Source organism: Apteryx rowi, unplaced genomic scaffold, assembly GCF_003343035.1.
Source record: "Apteryx rowi isolate R43461 unplaced genomic scaffold, aptRow1 scaffold_412, whole genome shotgun sequence".
Taxonomy (NCBI): domain Eukaryota; kingdom Metazoa; phylum Chordata; class Aves; order Apterygiformes; family Apterygidae; genus Apteryx; species Apteryx rowi.
The window spans coordinates 205,171-223,563 of record NW_020450638.1 but is presented as its reverse complement, the minus strand read 5'-3'; the positions used below and the strand labels follow the sequence as shown (position 1 = coordinate 223,563).

General features: G+C 35.4%; 1 protein-coding gene across 7 annotated transcripts in view; it reads right to left on the bottom strand.

The window, feature by feature from the left end:
• RB1CC1 (RB1 inducible coiled-coil 1) overlaps positions 1–18,393 on the bottom strand; it is a 73,678-nt gene that overhangs the window by 33,439 nt on the left and 21,846 nt on the right. For all 7 annotated transcript variants that reach the window (XR_003255203.1, XM_026075842.1, XM_026075841.1 and 4 more), the window contains 7 exons: positions 17,224–17,659; positions 12,983–13,153; positions 5,618–5,802; positions 3,154–3,340; positions 2,992–3,073; positions 2,093–2,154; positions 975–1,078 (listed from right to left, as the gene is read on the bottom strand). Coding sequence is in view for 6 of the 7 variants with exons in the window: in XM_026075842.1 (XP_025931627.1) it covers positions 975–1,078; positions 2,093–2,154; positions 2,992–3,073; positions 3,154–3,340; positions 5,618–5,802; positions 12,983–13,153; positions 17,224–17,659 (1,227 nt within the window). In the remaining variant the exon portion in view is untranslated. The remainder of the gene's footprint in view (positions 1–974; positions 1,079–2,092; positions 2,155–2,991; positions 3,074–3,153; positions 3,341–5,617; positions 5,803–12,982; positions 13,154–17,223; positions 17,660–18,393) is intronic.

The window sequence follows — 18,393 nt, the reverse complement described above, 5'->3', positions numbered from 1 at the left end:
GCTCCTGCAGTGTGTAGCAGTAACAGATATCAGGCTGATACAGTCGGCAAATCTGAAAGCTGATGGTGGAGCATCTTCTTTTGGATTTACTTTATTCTTTGTAGCTCTGGGGCTGCAGAGTAGAATCTGATCAAATCTAACTGCAGATCCCTTCTAGCTGAAGAGCAATGGATACAAGCAGCACCTGATAGTGCTGAAACAGATGGAAAGATCTTCTCCTAGACAGGACCTTGCTCCCTCATATTTCTTGCCAATTATCTTGTTTGACATTTCTACAGGTTGAAGACATAAGAGTTTGGAAGTTCACTCTGACAGCTTTCCCAGAAAAACATCTCCAAGTCCTAGATCAGAAACTGTCAACTAACTTGCCTGTGAGATGAAACTGTCGCTTTCCTCCATACATTTGCATGCCTGTCTCATCATAGGAGGTAAGAAACACGCAAATAGAGCTTTTGCTTGAAATGATGAATTCCCCTAGACAGCGGAAACACTTAGAGAACCCATCTTTCAGCAGCATAAGTCTGACAAAGGGGGAGCAATAATTGAATACAGGAGTTCTCTATGATATCATGCTGGGCTAAAGAAGTTTATTTTATTTGCCTCAGAATACCATTAACATAATTCTGATCTGACAAAGAAACACAACATGAGTTTATTTCAGTCTAAAACTGAGAAGATTTTTTTGTTTTAGCTGGGAGGCAGTTCAGAGGAATGTCCAACATCCTTTACATCTCAATACAGAATACGCAGGGAATATGTGTGTTCAAATCATCTGCTCTTGAGTACATGAAGCACAAAGGTAACACGAGTATCTGCAGTAAGTCAGTGGAGAGCATTGCTTATGGTATCACTTCAGAAAACATCTTTGTCACTTTCTTATGCACAATGAATGAGGGCGAGGGGATTGAAGAGGCAGGAGCTGGACAGAAAGGGAAGCAACTTCCATACCACACAAAGTTAAAAAGGTGATTTACCTGAGTAATGGTTGCACTTCTGAAGGACAAAAAGACTGCAGAAACTGCAAATCACTTAATGAGATATCTGGAAGCTCACTGTCAAATCTGCGAGGTTTTCGTGTCTGTATAAAAGAAAATAATTTGCACATAGTTGTAAAGTAATATCAAGATGACTAAGGAAGGATTAAAAAAAGAACTTAATTCATTAAACAGAAGTTGCAGTTAAACTCTGATCTCTCTTGAAAGATTTCTTTCTCCTTTTAAAGGAACTTACTCCCACCTCTCTTCCTTAATAAAAAAAATCCATTCATATCTTTAGTCATTAAGTCTGTCCATAATGCCTCTGGCAGCAGTATTTCCTTCTCATTACCAAGCTTCCTAGACATAAACAGTGTGTTAGGGGATAAGAGATGGGACCGAAGCTTTATTTAGTGTGCTAATAAATAAGCAGCTAAGTATTTAGTTCAGTATTTAAATTTCTAAAACCAAATTTCAGTAGTTAAAACACTAAAGCAATAGCATTCTTTTTTACCACAAACCCTTTCAAAAAAAAAAAAAAAAGCCACAAAGAACCACCTGAAGAGGTTAAACAAGGCAGGCAAAGCAAGATGGCCATATCAGAATCAAGGAGAGATACGCTACTTGAATTAACCAAACTGTATCAAATCAAAGTCAAAAGGCAATACTTGATTACAGTTATACTTTTTCAACCCTTCACGTTATCTGCCACTCGCATCAGACAACAGAGATGAAAACCCCGTTTCACTCATCCAGTGATTATAGGAAAACATGGAAACCTTTTACTTCCTTTTACTACTTAATTTTACGGATTAGACAATCGGATTATCCCTCCTGGCCTCTGTTTCCTGTGATTTAATAGTTTTTTGTTCAATACTACAGACTCCTTATTAAAAAGCAGTATCAAGTTGGCATTTCCTCTCTTACCACACTGCAAGTTATGAACCAATGTTAATAAAGGTCACTTTACATAGCAAAGAATTCTAGCTCCTAGCTGTTTCACCTGTGCCAGAGCAGCATGATAGGCATATAGCTTGAATTAAGCTTATTTTTTTAAATTTACGAAACTACAGTTTATAAAAAGCAATAAAGAACATAAAAAGATATTGAGTACATACGCAAAAGGATGGAGGCCAGGAGTCAAGTCCTCTAAACAAACGATTCCTTAAAAAAGACTTCCCTGTGCAAAGAAAAATCAGTTATTTAGAAGAAATAAATGCAACATTCAAACAATGCCTCAATGGAAAACAATTGAGCTACTCCAGTTAAACAGCTAGACTAAATTTGAGAGCATTACCGAGCATGTCATTCTTGACTACAAAAAAATTGCAAGTGACCACAGAACTTCAACCAAAAAAAGACTGTGAAATAAACTCTGCCGCCCATTCAAGCCTCCTTTTTGATAATGTTCACTTCCATCACAAAAACACAATTGTTTCAAATTTTCTTCTTTGCAGTTTTCTTAATCTCTGTTCCAATGTCTTCTGATACTCTCTTGCTCAATTCTCTTATTTTAGTAGTTCATTCAGAACATACGTTGTAGACTTTAGAGAAAGAACGAGATTTATCAGCAACTTCAGGCTTTATTTTATTTTTAACCTCTGGTCAGCTTTTCAGACACAGTTCTTAATTTTTTTTGTTTTGAGGAAGTACAGAGGAAGCTGTGCCTGTACTTGAATATTCAATAACACTTTCAAAAGTGTAACTAAAGAATAGTAAAGGTCGCAGAACACATTCAAACAGAAACTGCACTCAAGTGTAATAACTTTGAAATCTTACCTACCACAAGCATTAAACTCATTAGAGCTTTCACAGCATTTTGCATAAATGATATGGAAAATTTTATTAATTTGATGGCAACATGACTTAGAAAAAAATATTGTTCATACTAGCACCATTTGGCATGCTGTGGGTGTTCCCTATTTAAAGTAGCAAAAAACAGTATCATACAGGTATTTTAACTACAGAGACAAAAAACCATAGTTATTACTGATTTTACAGTACAGAAAATACTTACTGAACAGTTTACCAAAAGATTCCCTTTTTGCCTTTTCAGCTTCATATAGATGTTTCCCATCTTTTATTAAAGCTCCTGCCCACTACAGAAGGCAAAATATACATATTTAGTTACTGGCTTATACACTGATAAAGGTTTGGTCTCAAAAAGTTTCTTACTTACCTCCCTGTAGTGTTTTATGAACATTTTTCTCCTTACAACCTCAACAACAGCTAGACAGTACATTTGAGGAACAGTACTGAGAGCCTCTACAACCTTGACCCTTTCTAAGAGTTCTGTTACAAGACGAAGCAAAGCTTGTAGTTTCTCTCCATCTTGGTCAGCATGAAGCATTACAAAACAACACCACCTATAAAAGTAGGTTACACATTAGAAGATAACAACTTAGACATCTCTATTTAAAATTTCACCAAGATTAACAACGTCTGAATCAACTGAACAATGACATCATTTTACATGGGACAACAGGCTATTTGGAAATGCCAAGTAATTCAGAATTCAGTAGCTGCCTTAAAGTTTCCTCTTAATTTCTCCTAGAAAGAAGTCTACTTAGTGCTCAAAAATGAAAATTACCACTATATGAGTTAAGTTTTGGTTTTGACAAGTAATGCTTTTAGCATACATAACCTTAGGTGGCGCGATATTGTAACCTTCTCCATATAGGGATTAAAAAAGCTGGTATGTCAAGAGTACAGAAGACACTATTCTTCTAAGACACTATACAAAATTCCCATTTTGTATAATCATATCTTCAATGGTCTTGTTGAATACAGGTAATTTTTCCTTGATCATTACATTAATTTAAAGCACAGACACCAACATAATTACATCACAGGACGACTACTTAAAAGGGGATAGACCAGTGTGTTTGATTGGAAAAATTATAACTTCTTTGGCAGCAAATCTTCTATAAGGTGCAGCTACACCCCTAAAGTAATAAAAATGTTTTTTATTGACAGAAGTGGAGTAAAAGTGAAGTAACATATACAGACAAGTTATCATTAAGCAACTAGGAACACATCCCAACATGGAAACTACAAGACAAACACATGCACTGTTGATTTTATCTCACAGTAACAAATAGTAAGAAATAAAAAGAGGGGATTACATGAAACTAACAAGAGGAAGATTCAAATACAAAAAGAAGTACTTTTTCCACTTAACATATAGTTAAACTGTAGGAACTTACTGTTATAAAAGCCAGGAATTTATGTGAATTTAAAAAGTTGGACTAATTCATGGAAAAAAACCACCTCCATCAGCAATTAAACATGAGGAATGCTTCTTGATCAGATAAGCTAAGCTATATGCAAATATTCTCATGGAGAAATATCCTTATGTCCTTTCCTTATTGTTATACCTATGGTCATTTGCTACTAGCTGCTACTGAAGATAGGTTAGAAGAACCTTTGGTTTGACCCAGAGTAGAGTGTGGGGTTTTTTTTGTTTTTGTTTTTTTTAATCTGTGTTTTATTCTTCTCTTCAGATCTATGCTCTTTGGCTATACTCTCCATGCCTCACAAGCTTATTTCTTCCAAAGGGATGTAAATGTTTCCCCTCTAATAAATCAGGAATTAAGCATATAGCTACACAAATATTTTAACACATAGTAAGTGAAAGTGCAAATTTATGGCAAACTAGCTGCTATATACTATCCACAAGTACTTGTTACAGTGAAAAATGGCACATGAAAAGTTATCTTTTTAGATAAGAGAACATGCATGGGCAGTTGAGAAAAATCTACATTCTGATTTACCTAGCCATAATTTATTTTATAACAGGATCTTTGTTGCTACTGCATTGCTGATTCTGCTTTACTTCTTCATGCACCTTGTACCTGTCTTGTCTATACGAACTGTAAACTTTAAGGAGACAAAATTCTACTCTACGGTTATCCAGCATTTAATAGGGTCACAGTGTGGCCTAATTATTAGCTGCTAGGGTAAATAGTATTTCTTCCGGGAAATTATTAACCTCTCTTCTAAACTTTTCCATGCATCTGATGTGGCAAATTAACTAAAGCTGAAGGATTAGGTATAGTAATGGGGGGGGGGGGGGAAACTGTATTTCCCATTGAGTGATACAAACTACTTATTACCATCCATGTCATACAAAAATGACACTTACAGGAAAAAAGCTTAATTTTTGCTAGCTGCCATTTTCATTTTTGCTGGATATAACTATTCTTCATGAACTGTAAGTAAGCCACAAACTAGTGACAGGTTTTTCTGCTTTCATATGATCACAAGCTATTGAACAGCATTTTACTTATGTTCATTATACTCTTTTGAAAACATCAATATAATTGCCAGTCAAATTTGAAACAAGACTGACAGCTTGTGAGGCTGATGTGAGGCAGAGGAGAGATGCAGGCTCCTGGATATTGTTTTACTGATGTGAAGACTGTTAAAACTGTAGGAAGAGTTTCTGTTTAAGTAATGTTTTGTTTCACACAATAACTTCATAAACTGAAGTGATGCAGCTTTTATTTTCTCTCCCATTAAAAAAAAAAAAAATATATATATATATATACACACATTACTAAAGTCTTCTTCACGACACTTTTGTTTAAACATTCTTGATCTAAGTGGAATTTGCAACATAAAGTTGAAAAGTCATAACTTACTTTAGTCTGACTTGTAGATTATTTGCAAGCTCCTGTTTGGCAGTGGTACACTTCTGCTTAATGTCTAATAGTTTTCTGTGATTAGTTAACATAATCATCAGCTGATTTGCATGACTCAAACACAAATCAGGCAGCACAGAAGGATCTTTCAAGTTTTCAGCTCTCTTCTGATTAGCCAAAAATCCCTAGAGGACAGAAGACATTTGTTACAAAAGCTTTATGACAAGCAAAAAGCACTGAATCCTTTAGATATTCCATGTTCATATGATCAAGTGGTCCATCTCTTCTGTAAGAATGTGAGAGGTTTTAATAAACTTACTTTAACTATTCTGGAGTATATAACAGAATGCTACATAGTTTAGTACAGTGTCAAACTTGCTTTCCTCACTCTTAATCCACTCCAAATAAACCTCATCCGAAACCCTTTTCCTCTCAAAAAGTTACAAACATAACCATATAAGAACTTTAAACAACTAGCCAACATTAATAAAAGATTACAAAGTTGATGCAGTGTAAAAAAGTAGCTACTGGGAATGAGAGGATCAATGAGTATTCTAGTTTCTGCTAACAACCAGCTTGTTGACTTCTGGCATAAGCAAGACTTGCATCAACTTACAGCAAATTCAGCATTGCTTTGGACTAAAGAATGTATTTTTTGTACAACGAAATTCATATGTGAAGCTAATTTCCCCCATCATTCCCATAAGAACATATGTGTGAATTCAGACATGACCTTCATTCAATTATCCACTGGATTAGGAAGTACGTCATCATTGTCACTAAGTTTTCAGCCATCCAAGAACTAAGACAAATTACTGAACTTCCCTATGAAGTGCAGAATGCATAGTCTTCAAAATATACACCAAATAATTATTGTTGCATGTGTTAATATTTAAGTATGCAAAATATTTTCCATTAGAAGCACACATTTTCAGTTGCTCTTAACCTTTCCAAAATGTAGTTTCTTGGCATTAGCTTTTCCATATGCTGTTGTATGAAGCAGACTTCTTGGATGAACTTTGGGAGTAACAAAGACTAAGCCTTTTCCAAGAGTGAGCTTTAAGAACAGTAAGTGGTTTTACAAGCCATAAAAATTCTTAAAATTGGTCTTACTCAGAAGCTTTAACCTTCCCTGAACTTCAGGAGAACAGACTTTGGCCTGCTTAAGCAGGGGGGTTGAACCAGATGATCTTCAGAGGTCCATTCCAAACTTAACCATTCTGTGATTCGTATTATGGGAGTAGGAATTAGAAACTCACCCTGGGCCTCTATGGTGTAAGAAAAGATGATAAAAGAGATAGGGACAGAAGAGCATTAGGATCGCATTTCTCCACAGAATCTGGAATGAAACACAGATTCTCTGAAACAATTTCCATTTTACCAGTTGTCCAGCAGGGATGGGTGGGAAGCTGCAAACCCTGTCAGTACTACATTTTTCTTCTTCCTTTACTCCTTAAGAAGCTGCTGGCTTTGTACCACAACCAGTTAGAAGGAATAGCAAGATCAGTGGTCCACACACTTTTGGTGTCAAGATACTCTCTGTATTGGGATGAGTAGAAGTGAGGGAGTTTACCAACGTTACTTACCTCACTATGAGCTCTCAACAACTGGGTTTCTAGCAAGTCCTACTCATGCTGGGGAGAGCTGACAACTCTCTCTAGTTATGAGTGCTTGCCTGCTCTAAAATTTTCCCTATATCTGGTGAAGCTGTGGAGCAACCAGGAAGCAAAGGAGAAAGAGCAAAAAGGCTTCAGCAAGACAATGAGAATGTAAGAACAAGAGGCAAGAGTGCAGCCACATATCTTGTTTTCAAGTAGGAGATGGACAAGGCAAGAAATTATCTGTTCTCTACCATGGATGGTACCAAGCAGTTCCTGAAGGGGTGGGGAGGCTGAAGAAGGAAGATGGACTGCATTAAAGAAGTGGGTATCAAACTGCAGGTTACAGAAGGTAATGTATTTATACATATACAGCAGAGACAGGGAAGGCAGGGACAGAGAAAAGAGCTGCTGGCATAAGAACTACTGCGCCAAGCCATTGTCTTCTTCACCACATTCAACAAGTGAGAAAAGATATTGTAGGAAACAGGGTGCAGCTTGGACAAGAAAATACCACCAAACAAAACCAGATTCTAGCTTTGATTTTGTTCACATTCATATGTCTCTCACATGAGTGGTCATTAAGTACTTTAAGCTTGTTCACATAAGCTCATATTTTCTTAGTAAAGAAATCAAGACCAGAAAATAGTTTTAAGCATTTTTTTCTGAAGCAAAAAGTACTGTATAGTGTGGAGTTATACACAGTTATGCTGAAAAGTGAAATCACTATCATTGCTGGTTTGATACTGAATGTGAGGAGACCTTGACATTAGGAGATGATGTAAAACATTCTTGCAAAGCCTGAAATAAGTATTTATATTCTAGTGAGAACAAAGCAGAAATCATTAGAAAGTAAGTATCAAGCAAGCATGTTAATTGTCATGGAATAAAAAAGAAAAAAAGAAAGATGTGCACTGAAGATGGAAGAGAATACTGAACAGCTATCAGTTTACTGAATACTGCAGCTTGGGCATTGAATGGGGGAAGACTCTGTAGGAAACAAAAACAGGTTGCAAACATTTTAAGTATATTTTTTAGCCAAGCCAAAAGAATGAAAACTAAAAAAGGTGGGAAGAACTGTTACAGGATGATCAAGAAAAAGGAAGGCCCATCAAAAGATCTTGGTTTGTTCAGCCAAGGAAGACAAAGACCATGAAGAAAGATACTGTAGTAAGCATTAGAGAACTACCAGGGACCAAAGTCAAGGGCAGTGTAGGCATGAGAATGTATAGATTTGAACTAGTGGAGACAGAATCATACTGAAAGGTGAAAGTGGCTCCACATTTTCCTGGAAGAGTTCTCTTATTAGGTAATGCCACCTCTGGACCATAATTACATATACTTACGTTACAAATTCCAGCTTCCACAGAGGAAAGCAGCTTTTGAATTTAGCAAAGCAGCTTTCCACATTGAATGTTAGGGGCTAGAAATCCAAACCCTTATTCAACTGCATAATGCAAGCAAATTTTTGTGTAAGATGATGTTTATTAGTCAGTTCAAGGAAAAGACCTATGGAAAGCAAAAAAATTCTTAACGCAGGTGTAGGAATAAGCAAATTAACTAAGCAATGTGGCCTTCTAACTTATTCCATGAAACAGTCATCTGCAGATAAGTTTATTTTGAATTTTAATGAGACTGAGGTCAGAAGAGATAGTCAAGTCAAATTCTAGATAGAGCATTAGCTTCTTCTCATCTAGGGAAACAAACCAACAGCTTTCAAAACATATATTGCCACGAGGATTACCATTTAGATTTTCCTTATCCCTGTCCTATAAAGTACACCCACTTGTTATTTCTTTACGAACAGAATTAGTTAACTGCTAAAGTGCTAGTTATATGAGGTCCTTTCAAGGTAAAACCAAGTATTAACACTAATTACACAAATCGTGAGAACTATGTTTAAACATACACAAGTCCTCATCTAAGTTGTTGAATAAAATTAACCCCTTGTTCTCAGCTGTCTCAGCTGTTCTTAAATTTATATGCAGACTATCATTTGAATGAATAACTTGATACCAGCTTTAATAGCTTACATCAGGTTTGTAATGGTTTTTAGATAGTATCCAAACAGCTGCACTAAATGAAAGATTTATATTACAAAATTATACAAGCATATGAAATGATCTGTTAAAACTGGTATTAAAATGCTTCCTGAGGCTCAAATATAAAACCAAGAAATAAAAGCAACTAGAAGTATACTTAGTCACCTGTTTAAACTCACACATTCAACAAATCAAAGCCTCAGAAAACACACCATATTACATCTCATTGTTCTTGAAATAACAAAACAAATAAACTCATACCATAAATAAAGAAAAAGAGGATTTATAAAAAAACAAGGCAACAATGAAAATTTGAAAGGTACAAATCTTTGATAACTTTACAAAAGGTGTCAATACCCAAATTTATAGAAGCATTTAAACAAGGTGAAAGTATCTTTCCAACTGACTTTTCGGTGTCCCTCTCAAAAGTGGAAGTAATAAACTTGAGGTAGGCTCCTCATTCACATGAGGAAGGAAAAAAACATACCTAAGAATGCAATTCACAACATGGGGAAATGAGGAAAGGGGTGCATGAGCAGCTTCTCCATCATGCTAAATTTCCCTTGGAGTTAGCCACCTACCTATGATTTAAGCACCTATGCAAGACTGGGATTTAGCACAAACTTACTCCTAAATCTATTCACTGAAATCATTTCAAGACAGGTTCCACTTTTAAACAATGCTGCCAGAAGGACTGGTAGCACCCACCTTTGTGTGACAGCCAATGGCTCAGAGGATGCAGCGGGAACCTGGGGACCTATGCGACTGCCAGCCTCCTCCTCCCCTGGGGTCTCAAAAGGGACAGTGTTGGCAAGATAGGGAGAGAACACTGTTCACTTACTCCCACTAATGATATACCACTGTGTAAACAAAAATAAGAAACTTGTATCCCTTTCTTCATGCTCCCAGTTCTGATGTAATGGTGAAAACCTGAATGTCAGATAGTGATCATACATATTTTAATATGCTTTCCATTGTAAACAAGGCATTAAGGACAATCTTAGGTATGAAACTAACAGAAGTTCTTTACAGAAATGGTATTTAAAAAAGGAGCTTTACTATGTCATTAAAACATTTTAAAAATAAAGGAGTTATGCATTTTGAAATAGTTTTAAATCAAATTTCTTATCACTTCAAATGACACTGTCTAGTGCAGGCACACTACTCTCCCCCCTCACTAGGAGCTTCATGAGCAGTCATTAAGCACATTACCTCTTCCCCTGAACCTCTATCTGAAATGACCACTTACCAAGGACTCACTGCTTCCCTCCAGAAAAAAAAGGTTAACCTAGCTATGTCTTATTCTGTATCTCTAACTGAAATTCTGGTTTTCTTTATTGTTTTCCTAGATCTAGATCATAAGGACACCAGAAAATCCTTCCACAACTGACACTTGATCTCCCCAAGCCTTCTCTAACTCCTAAAGCACAGTTCTCTGGCATCCCAGCTCCTCTTTTCTGCTCATAAAAGAAGAGAGCATGCCTGCTCAGTAAAAGAGAAGTATTGGAAACAGTCTAACTGCATCAGCATGGATAGAGCTACACATCAGCTAAATAATATTATCAAGAAAGAGGATTAAGGATTGGAGAAGCTCACCAACTGACTGGATGTATTTATTTGATCCTGGAATTAGTACAGGGTCAGAAAAAGACAACACACTAAAAACAAGCCAGCAAATTAGTTCTGAACACTGCCTGTCACACAAACATGCCATCTTGGCATGATGCCAATTTCATGCATCATTCTTGCTTTTCATTATTGATTTTCTCCTTCTGTTTCTGCCTTACATTTAATGAGACTGGATGAACTAGCAGACAGATTCATGACAACCTGTTTGTCAGCCTACGAGCAACTAAAGGCTACCTCTGAACATCTACTATTGGCACAAAGTTGTCCACTCTTCAAAGTACTAAGAACATGTGTCAAAACTGCTTTGTAGCAACTAGACTGAGGGGGACTTTGTAGCTTGCTCTTACCTTAATTAGATAAATTATTCTTGCTACAAATTCCCTCCCCCACGTCATCCACGCATATACCTGTTTTCTCCAAAAGTATCATTTAGGCACTTTTTAAGTTATCAGGACAGAAATAAGCACGATTATTAAAACAGAATATTATATCAATTCTTCACAACTCTGATGTATTCATGGCTTTTTTGGTGTATTTACTAAAATTATGATTTCTTTAGTGATCATTAAAAAGTCAAAGGAACCAGTCATATCTTGAAACAAAGCATCAGGTTTAACAGTTCAGCATCACATAAATTTTGACACTGTCCAGGCTGGACAGGAAGTCTTCCCATCCATGCAGTGTTCTAAACGAGCCACTAATACAGAGGCCAGAGAGGGAATGTCTTTAGTTTCCCATGAAAGCCTTCCTCACACAGTACAATACTGAATATGTAAAAAATATGGAGCTGTTCTGGTGGCCCAAGAATCTCAGCTGCAATATATTTACCAGACAACGCTCAAACAAAATGGCACACAGGGTTATCACTTTTCTTTGAATGTCAGTCTAATTGCTCATTCTAAACAGAAGTCCAGAAGTGCTTAAATTGTATTCTGGGAACATTATTTAAAACCTCAAAACAAGCACCATATCTTATAAAATGTTTTTTTTTTTTTTTTTTTTAATCAACTGAAATGGGATTTTCATACATAAAAAAGCAGCTGTAAACCAGCTAGAACTTAGATAGTATTTTCCCCTACATAACGCTATCAAATCTAAGATAATACTCAAGTCAAATGCATCCTTCATTTCCATGAGCTAAAAATTCTCTCTAAAACCACCTATTTGAAAGTCCACTTTCAAAAGGAGCATATACAAAGTCTGTAGCTGTTAGATATCTTCATCAGATCCTGGTTTACTAGCAGCTTTCCTTATTAACGTGCAAAATGACACATTAATACAGCACAAGTGTGTACAGTTTGTAAAGCATTCAAAAGATTTAAGACAACGTATCATCTTAATAGGTATCTTCCAAGTTTTTGTTTCACCATATTTTAACTGATTCTTACTCACCCTGAAAAAGCCCGATTTCTAAAAAAAATAAACAAGATCTATTCTAGTCCAGAAACAATACTGGACACTGATGTGTCTCAAAGCAGTAATTTTATATTGACGCTTTTTATATTTGATTGTCTGAAGAGTTAAATATTTCTGCAAATTTATATCCAAGGGAACCTCGATGGAAGTAATCTTAATTATAAAAATATACAGCTTAATATGCAGTTGACAAAGTTGCAGTGAACTACTGCTCTGCATGTTCGTAATGCATTTACTCTTATTTTAAGTCTACGATATTACATGTGAAAGGTTTTTTTTTTTTACTTTGAAGAATGCTTTTTTTATATATATATATATACATACATATATTTAGAATAATTATACACACATGCACACATATTTATATGAATTGACATGAACATAAGCCCTATGAAATATTTTAGATCCAGTGCTGTCTATCACCAACTGTACTATTTTAGGCTGGTTTGATGCTATACAATAAATATTCAAATGAATATGCAGTAATTGGAGTTACACACTGAAAACATAAGATGTAGAAAATTCCAATATTTTAATGCTAAATTTTAATGAATATAGAATTAAGAGATCTCTACTGCAATATTTGAAAACTACTCTGCAGTAAGACATGCAATTTTTTTTCATCATAATCTTTTACAGCATACATACATCTATAAATCCACCACCCATACATGTATTACCTGAGCAAGTTCTTTTTGTTCATTTACCAGTCTGCTGCAGCTTGCTATCATCTGGTCCAATGCATAGAGCCTATCCTCAAGACCTTTAATAGCCTTCATGTTCTGATTATCTAGTTTGGCAATAGTTTGCCGGCATTCTGCCAGAAATGGTTGGATGATCCTTGGATCAAGCTAAAAGAGAAAAAAGAAAAAAAAAGAGGAGAGAGAAAGATAGGTGCATCCTTATTTTTTGTTTTAAATAGAATACCTAATACTGCACATGCATCAGGTTGTAACTCACTTTTAAAGAAAGTTCTACAAGAGAGGTTTTATTAGCACTTAGCCTATGGAAAGTTGAGAGCGCTATATGAATTTTTAAAGCCTTAATATTTTTCCTTCATAATTCTGTAGTTTCTCATACTCTTTTCACTAGGATTTTCATTTGAACCCAATGTATGCTTACATCTTTTGTCCGTTTCAAAATTTTGATTTGATGAGTCTCTGGATTTTATATTACGGCATGAATTTCTTTAAAGTATTCTGGACCAGCAGAGCATACAATCAAATCCTTAAAAATGGAAAAAAAAATTGTGTGGGGAGGGGAAGGGGGGAAGAAGGGAGCTGTTAAAGCAAATGAATCCAGTTTCCACTGGACTTAATGGAAAGAGCAACAGAAAGTGGAGAGAAAAGGATACAAGACCTATTAGTCTCTCTCTAGAGAATTAATACTTTTAATTGATGGCTCCTTAGATAAGCAGATCAATTCTAGATAACTGGAAAACAAGTTCCAGAAGAATAATATGGTTGTTATACATGTTATACTTTTTGTTAATATTTTTGCTATAATATAACATCTTTTAAAATTAAAAGTTTTTTATCATATTCCTTTACAGCCCATTATCCAGAAAAGATAACTTTGGAATATTAAGAGGCTACAAAGCCAACAGATATTAAGGATTACTCCTCAAGTTTCACTACAAGAACAATGAAATAAATTAGAGCCTTTACTTATTTAGTTTTAGAAGGAAAAAAAAAAAGCAATTGCAGCAGTTTACATAGGACAGAGTTTAATTTAAGCATGGAATAAATTAGTTGGAAACACACTGAGAGTCATTAGGCATTAGCAGGATATGAACAAGTTTATCCAAAATGGCTATGGTATGCCATCTGTTACGTGAGAAGCTGGTGAAAAAGATACTGCCCTGTGGGGCCATACGACCTGTCAAAATACTGGCTCTTTCGTCATCATGGAGAGTTTGTACCATGTCACTTACACCACTGAGCACACAAATTAACTCTCAAAAAAACCACTTACATATCCACATTAACGTGAATAAAAACACTGTTTCCCCCTAAACTAACTGTATAAAAGCTTTACTTCACCACTTTTTCATTCTGGAAACACCCCACCGGGGTATAAGAAAAGGCAGCTGAAGAGGAGAAACACTACAAATTAAAGAGCAATTACAAACAATAGGTCTTTCATTCTCTTCCAGGGCACAAACAAACAAAAAAAAAAAAAAGAAAGAAAGAAAAAAAGGGCACTAAGGGGAAGCGTTAAACACTGGTAATTAACCTAGAATAAATAATAAATAAAACAACAAGGTATTTCAAGGCTTTCTTAAACCTGAGATGCAAGGGCTAAGTTTGAGTATCTGATGAACGATCTCTTTCAAGTAAATTGTCTTCAAGAACCAGTAATCAGAGTTTCTGGGATTCATCCAGACTGCTCTAATATAGGTTAGTTTTTCACTGTCGTTCTGCTCAGGATTGTGCGTCCACTGTGTCAGCCTGAACAGTTTCTTGCAGGTGGGGGGTGGGGTGGGGGAATAAAGAGCATATGGGTGGGGGGAGTTGTTTTGTTTTTTATTAAAAAAGAAACCACCAAAGAAAACCTATTCCTCTCCTTCCACTTTGTAGTTTATTTCCTCTATCCATTCTTTTTATCCTCTTTTTGACTTAACCACATCTGTGGTCTTCAATTCTTTTCACTTGTAGATAATTATTGTTCTCCTGGTTCTCAAAAGTCTCTTCTTTTTCTACTCTTCTTAAGCACCTACAGCAGTACTTAAAGACACCTGGGTTAGCTCCTACTGACCTACTACTTCTGCTGCAGCCTAGGTTTCTGCAGTTAGAAGCTTCATTTTGTAGAAACACTTAAAAGGCTAGAAGAGCCATAAGCTTAGCAGCACTCTGTGCAACACACCAGTTCTACCAAGACTACCGGTATCGAAGGTATAAAGCTCACATTCTCATGTTTTATACTTCAATGAAAATCTTACCTGAATTGAGAGATTCAAATAAGAATTGCAGTCATGAACCATTTGTATAATTTGTATTTCCAAAAAGAAAAGGGCAGGGGGATAAGGGGGAAAAACAAAAAAATATTAAGTGCCATTTTATTCCAGTCTTCTATGTTAAAGCATCATCTTGACTAAATATTGAAAGAACAATTGTAGTGCAAGATATTTATTTAGTAATTTTTTTCCTTTTCAGCTACAGCGTAATTCTGTTTTCAAAATAATTCTAAAACAAAGGTAGGCAAAGATTCAATTCTTTGTGCTGTCACTGAAGCCAAATAAATTGTTTTCTTAAGTATGGCTAGGAACTATCATTATTTTAAAGTTTTTGTTTTTTTGTGAAACAAAATAGATCAAGATTGATCAATTGCCTGTAGTTGTTCTGGTTGTGGCCAGAATTGTCTGATTGAATTAGACAATTTTCCTCACACCCTATTTCTGTTTTATAACAACGAAATTTCATTTTAATAGGAGCAATCGGATTTTTGTAGAAAAAGCAACTCAAGTTGTAAAACAACTACAGTAGTTGATACAAAGGGTTTCTGACTAGTCTTGAAACAAAGGCAAGGACAGAAAAGCACACAATTACAAGATACCCGCTCTAAAATGTGTGGCATATGCCAGAGATTACAAGTTGATCAAAAAAAGATACAAGTATTTAACTAAAATGATTATTTTTTCATATTTGTATCTTTAGAATCACTAGAATTTATACGGAAGTCATTGTTTAACACTTGCCTCTTAAAACATTTATTTTCAGAATTACATTTGTCCCCAATTAATAACATGCACAAAGTGAATGTATTCTCTCTCAAACTAAACTGCTGTTTTTTGTCACTCAGGTTTTAAACTGGCAGAATGCACCGTATGGTGTTACCAGACAAACACGGCAGAGGATCATCTCAGTGATTAGGAAGCCTTTCACCTACAAAACTGAATACTGTTGTTTTCACTAAAGAAGAGACACGACTTCTACAGTCCCCTCATTCACTAAGCCTTTTCTCCACTACTAAAATTGAGTCCTGCCTAAGATTTTGAGCTGTCTCAATATTTAGTCCAATTTGGGAATTACTTTTGAGATTGAATTCAAAAGTCAACATACGAAACTAGCTGCTTGTTGATGCTGCCTACATCAGATGGGGCCTAGACATGATGACTTAAAGTAGGACCGGAAGAGGCTGTTTTAAGGAGGAAATAAAGTGCCCAAGACAAAACTTGTATTCTTTGTTCAAGTACTAAGCTGTAGTAATATAAAATTATAAATAGGCAAAACTAGGTTAGACAACTTTAAGAAATAAGCTACAGCTTAAATTATAAACCAGCAAAAAAGAAGGGAATCACAAGGGAAAAGGGGTTTGTTTGTTTTTTTTAAAGTCATTCAGAAAAAAAAGTGAGAAAAGTGAGCGAGATTGCAGAAATATGAACTAACATTTTGGGCTCTTCCAAATACGTCTGCATCAGTTTATTAAAAAAAAGTACACATATGGTATATAAAACTATCACAATTAAATTAACCTAACCACTTTGTCCTGCATTTCAATAAAGACTTCAGTATTTTTAACAGAGAAATAACATTAACTTTGGTCCAGGAAAATCTTCAGTTTCACTACAAGTATAATTTCCATTAAAGCAAAAACAAAGAACAGAAGTGGCTTTGTTTAAAAGCTACAAAAAGAACAACTTGTTTCTTTCCAGCTGTAAAAAGATAATGAAAAAAAAGCAACATGATGAGCATTCACTGTGAAGTTGTAAAGTTTATTAAAAGTCTGATTCTTAAAACTCAAGAACTCTTAAAATACTTTTTTCTCCACTCTCTGCTTTGCTCTGCATTCAGAAAGTTAGCAGAGAAACAAGCTACAGAAAGTCAAGACTGTTCGAAAGCTTTGGCAACTGGAAAATAAACGTCAACTTTCCATGGGAAATTCTCAACATACAATGTGAATTTAAAAAATGTTAACTTACCCTGCTCATAGAATCAAAACATTTTCTGACCAACGATTCAACATCATTAGGCCTATCTTGAACATTTATCCAGTCTAACAGAGACACGTTGAAGGAAGGCTGATCATCATCTCTCAATTCTACTGATGTTGCACTGTCCCGGGCAGTAGCATTTTGACTGGATTCCTTATCTTCGTGTACATTTTCAGGATCTGTGCCATCCAAAGTTGACCGTTCAACTGACTTGCAAAATGAGGCTAACATTGATTTATTGTTCATTTTAGACACATCAGAATAAAGCACCAGTTCAGCAGATTTCTCATCCTCAGTTTCTTCACTTTCTGTCCCTCCATGCTCAGCTGAAGAATCCAGTCTTCCTAAACACTCTCTGTAACTATGTCTTGTTAGGCACTCCAGCAGGGGTATCTTGGCCATCACAGAAACAGCAGAACCCAAGCTTTTTTAAAAAGGGTAAAAATGAAGAACCATCAGTACCTAGAAGCTAGTATTACATAATAGTCTAGATGTAAGCCACTTGTAAAGTACTATTTCCATCTTTTAAAACTGAAACATTCTTAATAACCCAAATGCAGTTTGTATGAATTTAAAGTTTACATGAATTATGTAACTACGTTTTCAAAAATACCAGCAGTATTTTTGAAAGTCAGTACCAGCATCCTGAGAGAAAGGCTAAAGAAGTTACTACAACTTTTGCTCTCTCCCACTGCTAAATATGAACTCTTCTAAATTTCCAAGTCAACTTACGTTTATAATACAATGAAAAAACAACAAAACAGTTTGATAAACTGAGGCATGCCAATTTTTTAAAACACAATTGAGACTTATGTTTGCATTCTGCATGGATACCAGTGCTTATTAGCAGTGGGCTGATGTTCTCTGGATGATTACTTTTGTGGAGTTCAAATAGTTTCTATATAACTGGTATGTATAGAAGAATGAAGTTCAACTTTTAAGGTAATCCATAGTCATACTTTATTTCTTCAAGCATCCAACAACAACTAAATTCTATTAGGCAAATTACAGATAGAAAAACCATGTAATACTAGTGTCCAGAAAGATTTCAAAGGTTTTTTTTTTTTTTTTTTTTTTTGAAGTAATAGCCAGAATTTGTAAGATACAAGTACACGTATACAAGGATGAATTTTGTCTTATAAATAACTTTAAATAAGC